General features: G+C 36.2%; 1 protein-coding gene and 2 pseudogenes across 2 annotated transcripts; 1 reads left to right on the forward strand and 2 right to left on the reverse strand.

Moving 5' to 3' along the window:
- LOC110418969 (ABC transporter C family member 3-like) lies at positions 1 to 5,996 on the reverse strand. Of its 2 annotated transcripts, XM_021431809.1 has the most exons (10): positions 3,313 to 5,996; positions 3,035 to 3,121; positions 2,297 to 2,941; positions 2,022 to 2,186; positions 1,559 to 1,853; positions 1,248 to 1,462; positions 864 to 1,169; positions 668 to 731; positions 313 to 552; positions 1 to 229 (listed from the first exon to the last, which is right to left on the reverse strand). In XM_021431809.1, exons 1-10 carry the CDS (start codon positions 5,680 to 5,682, stop codon positions 111 to 113), a joined length of 4,506 nt encoding a protein of 1,501 aa, XP_021287484.1. In that variant the 5' UTR covers positions 5,683 to 5,996; the 3' UTR covers positions 1 to 110. The 2 variants fall into 2 exon arrangements, with proteins under 2 accessions (XP_021287484.1, XP_021287486.1); XM_021431811.2 differs by lacking the exons at positions 1 to 229; positions 668 to 731 and having other exon boundaries at positions 334 to 552.
- Positions 5,997 to 7,694: 1,698 nt separating this feature from the next.
- Positions 7,695 to 9,074, reverse strand: LOC149527060 (ABC transporter C family member 3-like; annotated as a pseudogene).
- A 1,372-nt stretch (positions 9,075 to 10,446) lies between these two features.
- Positions 10,447 to 12,879, forward strand: LOC110418914 (putative fatty acyl-CoA reductase 5; annotated as a pseudogene).
- Positions 12,880 to 12,896: the final 17 nt, after the last annotated feature.

The raw sequence follows: 12,896 nt of genomic DNA on the forward strand, positions 1-12,896 counted from the left end.
AAAGGAAAATATATAACTAGTGTTTATTGAAGCTAAGAAAACTACTAGGCTTGTCTTGTACAAAACATTCCCAATGAGTAACAAACATATATTTTTCGTGATCATCTAGTTCAGTCGAACTTCTCCAGACTTGAATTTGATCTCACAGTATACTCGGCTACAAGCTGTGAGAAAGATGAAGACTTGTTTTCCAGCAATCTAGCAGGAGAATCATATTCTTCGACAAGTCCTGCAACAGTTAGAAAAAGGTTTAAACGAAATGAAGTTCAAAGAATCCTACAAGCAAATGATAGATAACACAACCGTACTAACCGTGACTTAGAAGCAGAACCAGATCACTGTCAAGAACAGAAGTGATCCGGTGTGCAATTGTTATGACTGTACAGTCAGAAAAGTGCTCCCTTAAGGTTGTCTGAATCAGATTATCGGTAGCTGTATCAACTGATGCCGTAGCTTCATCAAGCACTAGGATCTTACTTTTCTTGAGCAGCACACGCCCAAGACAGACCAGCTGCCTCTGTCCCATGCTCCAATTCTCTCCATTCTCAGTAACTGCAGAAGCAATGTTATAATACTTCAAAATTTCTTTAAATAGTTGAATTTAGTAGTAGATTTTAAACAACTTGCATGACATCCGACTTGTTTGTTATATGATAGAAGATCAGACCTGAAGAATCAAGCCCACCTTCCTTCTTTCTAACTCCATCCCCAAGTTGGCACTTATCCAATGCCTTAAAAAATCAGAACATACATTAACACATATCAGACTTCAAATACCAATCATGAAGACAGCATTTTATTAGAAAATAAATGGTACAGACTAGAAAAGCTTTTCACTCGTAATCAAAATGAAATGAACCCACCTCCCAAATCTGTTCGTCTGAGTACTCTTCAAGAGGATCCAAATTACTCCGTATAGTCCCTTCAAACATGGTAGGATCCTGAGGGATGATGCTGAGTCTAGACCGCAAATCATGCAGTCCAATTGACGAGATATTAACACCATCAATTATAATCTGGCCTGCTGCAGGTTCCACTATGCGGAAAAGTGTTTGTATGAGAGTTGTTTTACCACTCCCTGTTCTCCCTACAATGCCAGTTTTCAACCCTCCTGGAAATGAGCATGTCACACCTCGCAAGACCAGTGGCATGTGTGGAGCATACTGCACCTACATCAAAGATCATCATTTATTTCAAAAACAACACATAACAACTTAACAGTCATATACAAGGCATAACTGCATTACCTGCAGATCATGAATATTAACTTCTCCACAAGGTGGCCAAGAACGGTCCAGGCGATTAGTTTCTATCACAAGGGCGGGCTCACTAGGAATACCACTGTATTGAAGCAGTCTCTCAACAGATATAATTTTATTCTCCATATTGCAAATATTCCATACTACCCAAGCTTGCAATATATTTAGATTGAGTCCATACGTCACAGCTAAACCCGCAATGGCTAAATAAAAGAAAACACTTTCAGTCATTCTCCTTTAACATCTGTTATCTACAATGACATGGTAGTCAATAAAGATTCCAATCTACAATCACTTACCTGGATCAATAATTCCCTCTGGTATAGAGATCAAAAAGAACAAAGAGAAGGCAAAAGTAATAGAAGACAACATGTCCAGGCGGAAGCACAGCCATTCCATTGCACCAGCAACATGAAATTTTGGACGAGAAAATGCATCCATTAATATCATGTTTGCCTTTTGGAATCTTGATTCTTGATCAAAGCTCCTGATGGTTGTTGCTCCTAAAATTGTTTCACCAAAATGCTGTATCACTGGAGCTTTGCATACTCCAACCAATCGTGCAAGTTCTCGTGCAGAAGATATGTAATATTGCTGCAAGATTACAAGTTTATGAGAATTCCTATGTCCAAGTATTATGCAAGGTTGAATGTTTTCTCAAACGACTTTGAGATTTACAATATGTATTGCAAGTCTATGAGGTCACGCATTCTATAGCCACAAATTGACAGACAACATACTATATGAGGTGACAAGAATTACCTGGTACCAAATACAGGTAGCAACCACAGGGATAAAAATGATAAAGATCTGCCAAGCAACTTGAGACATGACTGCAATGATACCAAGGAGCTGGATAACTGAAAAGGCGAATGCACCAACTTGATACGGAATGCTCAAATCCACTTCACTTTGATCTGTCGAAGCCTAAAAGAGGCAGGAAAATAATAGAATCCTTTAGAAACAAGGGAGGAATGCCAAAAAAATAAGATAAATGGAATGTTTGACATCCATACAAGAAAACATTAGATACTAACTCTGTTTAGGATTCTTCCACTTGGTGTGGCATCAAAGAATGACATAGGAGCACGGAAAATACATGAATGCATCCTTTTGAAGAAAAGAGTGGCTGTTTTGTATCCAGCTGTATTAAGAAGCATGGCTCTGGCAAAGACAGAAAAGGCACTAGCAATGGCCAAAGCTAAATAGACAATTATTAGTGTAAAGCTCCCGACAGGAGGTTTGACATCCGCAGATGCAGGAGATGCCCAAGCCATCCAATAATTGCTACCAATTTGAAAAAGCTGAAAGAGAATCTGTGCCAGCAATATTAACGGCACAAGAGCTCCTGCATATGCTGTTGTGATATACTTCCAGTAGACTGAAAACCCAACTTTTCCTTTTTCTCGTTCTTCTTCTTGAACAAGCTGACCTTTTGGCCAGACATCATCTACTTTACCACTCTCATTACTTTGGTTTTCTTCTTCCTGCACTTTCCCATTAGCACACCCCATAGTACCATCTCCTTCACTGATATTTTTCTCAGAAACAGATCCTGCATCAACAGAATCAAGGGCTGACAAAGCTTTCTTATGTGCACCCACAAGTTCCATAAAATCAGTTCCTGAATTGAGAATGTCGTTAAACTTTCCAGCTTGTGTAATCCTGCCATCTTTCATGACCTAACAAAAATGCAAAATTTGAACCCAGTAATTATATTATCGCCTACCCTCCAAGGCATAGGAGGAAAATCTCTGAAAACGTAAATAGCTTACCAAGATCAGATCAGCAGCTGGTAAAAACTCAACTTGATGAGTGACATAAATCACTGTTTTTGAACTCAAAATGCCTAGTAAAACTTCCTGTCATTCAAAGATTAAACAATTATTCAGGCAAAGCGCCAACTGAAGAAGAAAGTCAGTTAAGCAGCTGACAAAATTGCAAATGTTAGTAGTTCAATTAATTACTGTACACAGAGCAGTATAGCTTTCTGCATAGATTAAAAGTAACTTTTAAATTACATGCAATAGTATCAGAGAAGAAAACATGTTACCTTAAATAAATGAGATCCTGTGTGAGCATCCACAGCGCTGAATGGATCATCAAAGAGATAGATATCAGCATCTTGGTATAAAGCACGTGCAATCTGTACTCTTTGCTTCTGCCCACCGCTCAAATTTATTCCCCTCTCACCTATAACGGTCTGATCACCAAATGAGAGGATTTCAAGATCTTTCTTGAGGGTACAAGCTTCAAGCACTTTGTCATACCTCTCCCTATCCATCTCCTTGCCAAACAAAATGTTCTCTTCAATCTTGCCACTTTGTATCCAAGGTGACTGAGCAACAAAGGCCTTTGTACCAGACAATTTTAGAGTTCCAGATAACTTGGGTAATTCCCCTAAAATACAGGAAAGCAAACTCGACTTGCCAGAACCAACTGTACCACAAACAGCAACCCTCATACCATGACAAACTTTCAAATTTATATCTTTTAACGTTGCAGTAGAAGAAAAGAAATCCCAAGAGAAATTCCCATCAATGATCTCAATTGCAGTATCAGAACTACCTCTTGGAAGCTTCTCTATAACATCAGTCTGCAAGTCATCAAGGCGGAGGAAGGAAGCAATTCTATCAAGAGACACCTTTGTCTGAGCTATCATTGAAATTGTGTCAGGAAGATTGTAGATTGGCTCTTGAAGAATCCTGAATGTTGCTAGTGCAGATAGGACCTTCCCTGACTCAAGTGGAACTCCTAAAAAAATACAAGCACCAAAAGTGGCCACAGACACAAACGATGGTGCGACCCAGAAAACAAAACTAGTCATGGCATTTGTATAAACAAATCTTTTCAACCATCCTTCCTCAACATTCCTGAGTTCAATAATCCTTGACAAAAACTTCATTTCCCACCCTTGAAGTTTGAGAATTCTCATATTTCTTAAAATTTCTGATGTTGCCTTCATCCTTTTATCTTTTGATTCCATCAACTTGTCCTGAAACTTCTCTAGCATTTTCCCCAGAGGAATATTTGCCAACATAACAAGCACTGTTGCAACAAAAGCTGCAATGGATGCTAGTCCAAGGTTTTTATACAAGATCACCAAGGCCAAAGCAACTTGCAAAGCTACCATCCATGGATCATGCATGTACCAACTAAACTCACCCACCCTCTCTGCATCGACAGTCATGAAATTGATGATCTCCCCACTGGTGTGGCTCTGCTTTGAATGGCACGAAAGGGTTAAACCCTTGTTATAAATCATCGCTACCAGTACTGCTCTCAGCCTAATTCCTACTTGCTGCAACTTAAAAAACCAGTGCCTCTGTGATAAGCACTCTACTAGCTTTGCCACAAAAAAAGAAATAACCAGAAGATACCCCTCATTTTTAAACTCACGCTGCCCATTCAGGTACTGAACAAAAGTGTCAATGAGATATGGGCCAACATATGAAGCCACAGTGCACGTAAACGCGAAAAAAGCTGTCCAAAGAATATCTTTCCAAGCTGAGAAGAACAGTGCCTTCACCAGCTTAAGCGCAGTAACTCCACTCCCATCACTGTCAGCTGACTCAAGCCTGTTTCTAAAATTTGGAAAAGCCCCAACAACACTATCACTGCTATCTAGCTGAGGAACATCCTCAAGGTCTAAAGGTTTTTTATTGCCAGCAGCAATAAGAGGCCCCATCCAAGAAAATGTAAGAATGCTGAAAATACCAGCATTTGAATATGGGGTTACAGTATCACCTCCTTTTTTCTTATTAAACTCTACACCATTACCTACACTAGAATCTCCATTCAAAAGGGGCTCCTCAAGGAGGATATCTTCACCCTCATTTCGTCCAAAAAACCACACAATACATAGGAACAAACCAGTAATAACAGAAAAAACATCGGATACTAAGTCCTGACTCGGGAAAGAAACATGTTTGTTGTAAAGAACAACGTCTACAACAAGACAATAACAAGAAATTAAAAAATACAAGCCCCACCAAATTCTCAATAACAATGGGAACTTCTTTTGCTCACACGAATTGGAGAAATGCAAATAAACACACATTGCACCCCAAGCAAGTGTTTTTACCACATAATCAGAAAGAGACACTAACTTATCCTCAGACCAACCATTTCTATACCAATAAAAATAACTTAACAAACACAAGACAATATTGAAAGCTGATACAATAAAACAACAAGCTAAAGTTTGCTTATACCATAAAACCTTCCTTTGCCTTAACCTCTCCTTTGATCCTTCCCCACCAGCTTCTTTAACTCTGTTCACTACCCATAAGGCAAGCAAGAGAAGCAATAAAACTAGGTGCAATGAAGCAGAAAACCAGTGAAGAAACATCGGTTTTAGGAGAAAATCAAAACTAGAAGCTGAACTCATTAGCAGAGGTGATTCCGACGCAAAAAGTTTCATTCTTTTGGACTTCTTAGTGAAGAAAAAACTTGGGTTTTCAGTGTTGGAGAAGATACTTGCTTGTGTAAGTGACTGAAAGTTTCTGTTTTTGAGTTTATATATAAACAAGACTTAAAAAGGAGTATTACAGTCAAAAGTGGGCGATAAGTGGAGAGAGTCAAATTAGGAAGATTACTTGGGGAAGGGATATGCGTGGAGAGCAAGACTTGAGAGAGACGGAGAGAGCAAAGGGGAAGGGAGGCTGAAGCCTCAAAAGATGGTCCAAAAACCAGAAGGTTGGAGGCTTTCCGGGAAATGCGTGACATTTGAGAGAGTGAGAGCGAGAGAGACAAAACATGAGAGATGACTCTGTAGAGATGGATATTAGAAATTTAACCAAAAAGAAGAGCCCCAAAAAATAAAATAAAATAAAAAACACTTCTTTTGTAATGGAAAAATGTCTGATGAAGACTTTTACAACAAGTTTTTGCTTTCTCAACAAAGATAAAAATGGAAAGAAACCCTTCTGTTAATTCAAGAATTAATCTTTCTTTCATTTATCAATCTTTATAAGATTATAATAATCTGATCCTATGAACCTGGCTCAAAGTTGCTAACTTTTTGTTATTTTTATAATTTCTAGAAATAAATAAAAAATCCACTTTTATTATTATTTTAAAGTAAATAGCCCTTTCTTCTGATTAAAAAAAAATTATTGACCCTTTTTAACAAAACATTATTTTCATTCGTTATGTGATAATAACTCAAATTATTATAATAATAAATAGAGAAAAAATATAAATATTCCTCCTAAATTAAAAAATAATTTTGGGTTTCAAGGTTTTTTGTTATTTAAAATAATTTCAAAAAAATTTCCCAAACAACCAATAGTAAATTTTTACAAAACAAAAAAAAAAAAAACCCCCGGGAAACTCCAATAGAAACCGTTGGAATTTTCAACCGTCATTGTCCTGACACGTGGCGCTGAACCAAACCGGAGACTTCCGTTCCGCCAGCTGACCAAAAACAGCAAAAAGACAAAGAAAACGACGTCGTACTAAAGCACACAGTTTTTTCTTCGAATGGTGTGCTCACTACGAAAATGTGGGGATTCTGTTTGTCAGAATCTGTCTTCCTAGGGGCAAAACAGCAAATATAAAAATAGGTTCAAGTCAGCAACTAGTTCGGGTTCACTCAATTGGAAGACATGCTACCAAACTAAACCCATGGATGGTATGCAAAATAAATTATTGTTTTTACTCCCAAAGTATGAGATTTGCAATCTCTTGTGGAAAGTGGGTTTGTACCTTTCTGAGCAACCAAACAGAAAAAACAAAGAAAAAAAAAAAGCCATGCATCAGGATCAAAGAGTCAAGAGCATAATGTGAATAAATTATTATCCTCTCCTTTGACAAGAAACTTGGAAGAGTTGAAAAACGCAACTTTGCTTTGGTAGCAATGGAGGAATACAGTATTCTTTTTCTTCCATTCCCTGTTTCCAACAACAACTATTTGAAAATGAAAGTGCTTGGGAATGCAACCAAATGACCTGTCAAAATATAAATGGAAAGTACTGGAAACCATGTGACATTAACAAGCTTCAGGAATAATAGGATCAAGAACAGTGTTTTTTCTGGTTATCCGGTCCTCAGTTGTTGGAACCAATATTTGGTCTCAGATCATTCATCAACATTGCAGGAGAATCATATTCCTTCATACATCCTGAAACCAAGTTTTTGTTTTTACCAATGGAAGTCAAAAACAAACTTTAACTATCAAGAACAGTAGTTATCTGATGAGAGTGTTGCCTAGGAGATCTGCATCCTTGCTGAGACAAGACAGACTAGCAGTTGCTTCTGCCCCATGGTCCAATATTCTCTCTCCATCTTCTCTGACAGCAAATATTAAAAATGCAATTGCCAGGATAGATTCATCCGATTGCTGTTTGAGCAACTAAGTTTGCCTCATCCTGTTGATCTTTTGTTAAGATAGAGTGAAAATCAAATGTAATGGTTATTTTTCCATAATCTGATTCAGTCAAGCTTCTTCAAACTCAAATCTGATCTCCCAGCGTAGTCTGCTACAAGCTATGCAAAAGAGGAAGACTTGTTTTCAAGCAATCTAGCTGGAGAATCATACTCTGATAAGTCCTGCAACAGTTAAAAAGTTTTAAATGAGTTGAACTCCCAACAAATCCTACAAGCAAACCATTGAATTGCACAAATTATACTAACCATGACTCAGAAGCAGAACCATATCACTGTCAAAGAACAGAAGTTATCCGGTGGGCAATTGTTATGACAGTACAGTCAGAGAAGTGCTCCCTAAGGGTACTCTGAATCAGATTATCAGTAGCTGCATCAACGGATACCGTAGCTTCATCAAGCACTAAGATCTTACTTCTCTTGAGTACACTAGCCCAAGACAGACCAGCTGCCTCTCACCCATGCTCCAATTCTCTCCATTCTCGCTAACTTCAGCACCAGTGTCATAATGAAATAAAGAATTCTTTCAATATTGGAACTTAGGAAACTTTGAACAAGTTTTACGTTATATCACAGAAAACAAGATCTGTGAAATCTAGCCTTCCATCCTTTTTTCTAACTTCATCCCCAGGTTGACACTTAATACATATCAGACTTCAAATTCCAATCATAAAAGATGCATCTTATTACAAAAGAAATAGCACAGACTGGAAATTCTCCTCTCTCCTAATCAAAATGAAATGAACCCACCTCCCAAATCTGTTCCTCTGTGTACTCTTCAAGAGGATCCAAGTTGTTCCATACAGTCCCTCCAAACGTAGTAGGATCCTGAGGAATGATGCTGCGTCTTGACCGCAAATCATGCTGTCCAATTGATGAGATATTGACACCATCAATTATAATCTGGCCTTCTGCAGGTTCAACAATCCGGAAAAGTGTTTGTATAAGAGTTGATTTAGAACCGCCTGCTCTTATATAAGGATCATATAAAGTCGATTTTTAGGTGCCCATTAAAATCATGCCACTTGATATTTTTTAAGACATGTAAGTCCTATCATATATTCATCCTCACCGGTGGCTTTATCTAGAACACAAAGCCCCTAAAATTGACTCAGCTCTAAGTCAAGGAATTTGATGTGCATGGGAGTGATAATGAAAAGTGGTGGTGAAAGCCAGAGTAAGGTTGGAGCAGTGAAGCAATTATTGATGATATAAGTTGATTATTCATTTTAATCTTCATTAAGGTAAGTTAATTAAGTTAGTCAGTATAGATAAACTAATTACATATCTTTCAAAAAATACGAGGTGGCACTATTTCATGGGTGCTTAAAAACCTACTTTAGAAGATAATCTAAAATAAATGATTCAATTATTCTCATAACTTAATTGCAAACCTTCATAACCATATAGGCAAGGCATCTGTTGCATCTTGTTCTGCTTCAAAAGTGTTTGGTAAACTTTGGCACATAGGACTTGGTTGAAGGAAGGGTTAGTACAACTAAATAGTTTCCTATGTGAGTTAGGACGAAATATTTTGATAATATGATGGTTTTCATCTTGATTATTTTTATTGCAGCCTCATATCTTGGGTTAGGTGTTATGTAAAGATTGGCACACAAGACTTGGTTGAAGGAAGGGTTACTACAGCTAAACAGTTACCTATGCGAGTTAGGATTAAATATTCTAATAATGTGATGGTTTTCATCTTGATTATTTTTATTGTAGCCTCATCTCTTACTTGGGTTGATCTCTCAAATTATAAAGGTAGGCATCTAAAATTCATCTCTACTATTTATGTGCAATTACTTGTATAAGCTTTAAACTATCTTTATGGACTGAGAAAAGTAAGATGGTAACTTCATACAAATTGTTTTTAGGTACTCTTTTTCTCATTTTTACTATCTGTGACAACTGCACATCTAACTGTTAGCATATCTCAACCTTAAGAAGACACTCAGCTTGTGGAATACGTGGAGGATAGCAATTTAGTAATATATCTCTTTATCATGTCACTGATGTTTAACTAAGAACGAATACATGAAATCAACATGTTTTAAATAGATGGATTGATTGTTTCCCTTTGAATTATTGTTACTTGCAGGATGTTGAGGAACTTATGGGGTAAAAAATCTCTCTTTTATCTTCCTCATTTGTGGTAATTATCCTGCTTTCAACTTCTCGCCTCAATTGGCTATAGTCAATGTGTTTAAACCAAATCACATAGTGTAACGATCTTGATCTAAATATTATTGGTCGAATAATCTTTTAAATTTAAATTATGTGATTTTTAAAAGTTTAAACTCCATTAATAACTAAAATCGATTAACTTAAATATTTATGAAAGTGTTAATAATTGCATTCACATTCAAACATGGGATGTGATATCACACGTGAAACAAGGACCAAGGTTGCCATAGTTACTTCATCCATTGCTCAAAAGCAGTGGCCTGAGGGTACCAAAATTGGGGGATTTTCCACTACCATGCACAGCTTTTCTTATCCCTTATAAATACCTCTTAAAAGTCACATAGAGAAGATGAGAAAAAACAGCTAAAAGAAGAAGGAAAAATAGGTGGGAAAAAGGGAAAAGAAATTCCACAATCAAGGTAGGTGATGTCCACATGTTAGATTATTTTTCGACTTTAATAATTTTATTTTCAATACTTTCAAATTATCATTACACATTGCTTTCTTATCTTTTTTTTTTTTCTATTAAATTATTGGATTTTACCCCATTTTATTCCAATATATACTATAGATAAGTTACTTCTTTAATTTTTTTGGGTTCTCAGACATGGATATGGAGTTCGATAATGTTGCCAAGTTTCTTCAAGCCAAAACTATTTTAGTCACTGGTGCAACTGGATTTTTGACAAAGGGTACTCTCTCTTTCTCTTACTAAGCCAAGGATGGTGATTTAATTTAAAATAAAATATAATTAATCATATTAATTTTATTTAATGATTTAATTCTCAACTCTGGTTGCAGTCTTTGTGGAGAAGATATTAAGGCTTCAACCGAATGTGCATAAGCTCTATCTTCTTTGTACGGCTGCAGATGCTAATTCTGCCACAAAACGGTTGCATAGTGAGGTATCTAATGAATTTTAAGTTCCATACTTCATTAACAAATTCAGGCAATTGGACGATAATCATGAAAGTTATGTTCGTAATCACTACCATTCTATCATATGATTTATACTAAAATTGACATTAAAATTCTTTTTTTGAATATAATTTATTACATGTAATATAAAATTTAATTTCAAATTCACAAAAAAATAGTTACGTGTATTAATTTTTATGTAGATCATAAACACGGAATTGTTTAAGAATCTTCGAGACAGTTGGGGTTCAGAATTTGGTCTCTTTATATCAACCAAGGTGATAGCAGTGTCAGGCGATATCTCATCTGAAAACTTCGGGCTAAATGAATCGAAATTAAGAGAACATATGTTGAAAGAAATAGAAATTGTAGTACATGTTGCTGCCAGAACAGGATTCAATGAAAGGTAATTTAGAATCCTCGTATTCAAATAATAGGAGTAGGTCTTAAGAACATAATTTTGCCTATAATTTTTCCAACTGCTGCCACCTTTCCTTTCTTCTTTCCTCTTATTTTTCAAGGTATGAGGTTGCATTGGCCATCAATACGTTTGGAGCTCTCAACGTTTTGAGGTTTGCAAAGAAATGCGATAAGATGAAGCTGTTTCTCCACACATCAACTGGTGAATATGAAATTAATTGACCGTTCTTCATTAATTAGTAGTTGATATTAGTTATATACATAGCTAAATTTTAGTGCATTCAGAACATATATTGGAGATAAATTAAGATTGACAATCATGCCTTTTTTATTATAATTTTCTTTTAGCCTACATGTGCGGTGAACAAGCAGGAATTATATTAGAAAAACCATTTTCTGTGGATGACACTTTGTCGAAAACATGTAAATTAGACATTACTAAAGAAAAGAGAATTGTAGAGGAAAAATTAGATGAACTGCGATTCCAACATGCCCCAAACGAAGAAATAAAATCAGGAATGAAGGAATTCGGCCTCAAAAGGTTTCTCCCACACTCTCATCATTTCCACTTCACCTTGAATTGTGTGGATGATATCTTATTTAAGAAAAAAAGAAAAGAAAAAGAAAATAATGGTAAACCTTGGTTCTTATGAATACAGGGCAAACTTGCATGGGTGGCCTAACACATATGTGTTTACAAAGGCAATGGGAGACATGCTTTTAGGGAACTTCAAAGGAGATTTGCCTCTCGTCATTATCCGCCCCACCATGATTGCAACAAGCACTTATAAAGAACCCTTCCGTGGCTGGATTGAAGGTGGGAGGTAATTACCATGACCAAATTGCAACTTCAAAATTTTTATCATATTTGATTTAAAATTATTAATATATTTCATTAATGCAATTTATTGCTTCCATTAACGTCATATATATAGAATAATGACTCATTAATTTTTATGGTACTACAGAACTATAGATAGCGTCATTGTGAGTTATGGCGACGGGAAATTAACATGTTTTCCTCGCTATCGTAACTCTGCCCTCGATTTGGTGAGAATATTTAATCTCTAGAAAACATATACCATTTTCTCCCTATATATAGCTGGGTCTAATTGCAAGTGAAAAACGTGAATTTCAAAATTTATGCAGATGCCGGCAGACACGATGGTAAATGCAATGGTTGTGTGTCACGGGGTCATTATTCTCTCCCTTATAAACGCGTTTATGACGGTGTGCAGCACACCTGCTTATAAAGAGTCTAAGATCTCCCGTTCCTGTCCGATGTGAGATAGAAACACTTTCCTTATGACACGTGGCCATGGTAGTTCACATAAATCATTAATCTGGTCAAACCATTTACCATGTTAGCTCCTCATTGAACAATCCTATAAAACTCGGGGATCTTTGCAAATTTGTATATCATTATTTCACTGAAAACCCATGGTCTGATAGAAACGAACAAAAAGTTAAAGTTTGTAAACTCACAGTGTTGACCACAATCAATGGATATTTTCTCTACATGTGGACTAAATATGTGTTTCCATTGAAGGTTTGCTACAGTCTTAATTTTTATTTTGACATCATATCTAAAAGGACTCTGAACTATTTAGAAATATTCAAATCAATTTTTATGTTTTTATTGCATTTATTAAAACTGTTATACTTTTGTTTTGAACTAAATAAATTCATGAAACTAATGGCTAATTAACTGTTATTAGTTAAAAC

The sequence above is a fragment of the Theobroma umbraticum genome, unplaced genomic scaffold (assembly GCF_002168275.2).
Source record: "Theobroma umbraticum cultivar Fairchild unplaced genomic scaffold, ASM216827v3 scaffold_67.0, whole genome shotgun sequence".
NCBI lineage: Eukaryota > Viridiplantae > Streptophyta > Magnoliopsida > Malvales > Malvaceae > Theobroma > Theobroma umbraticum.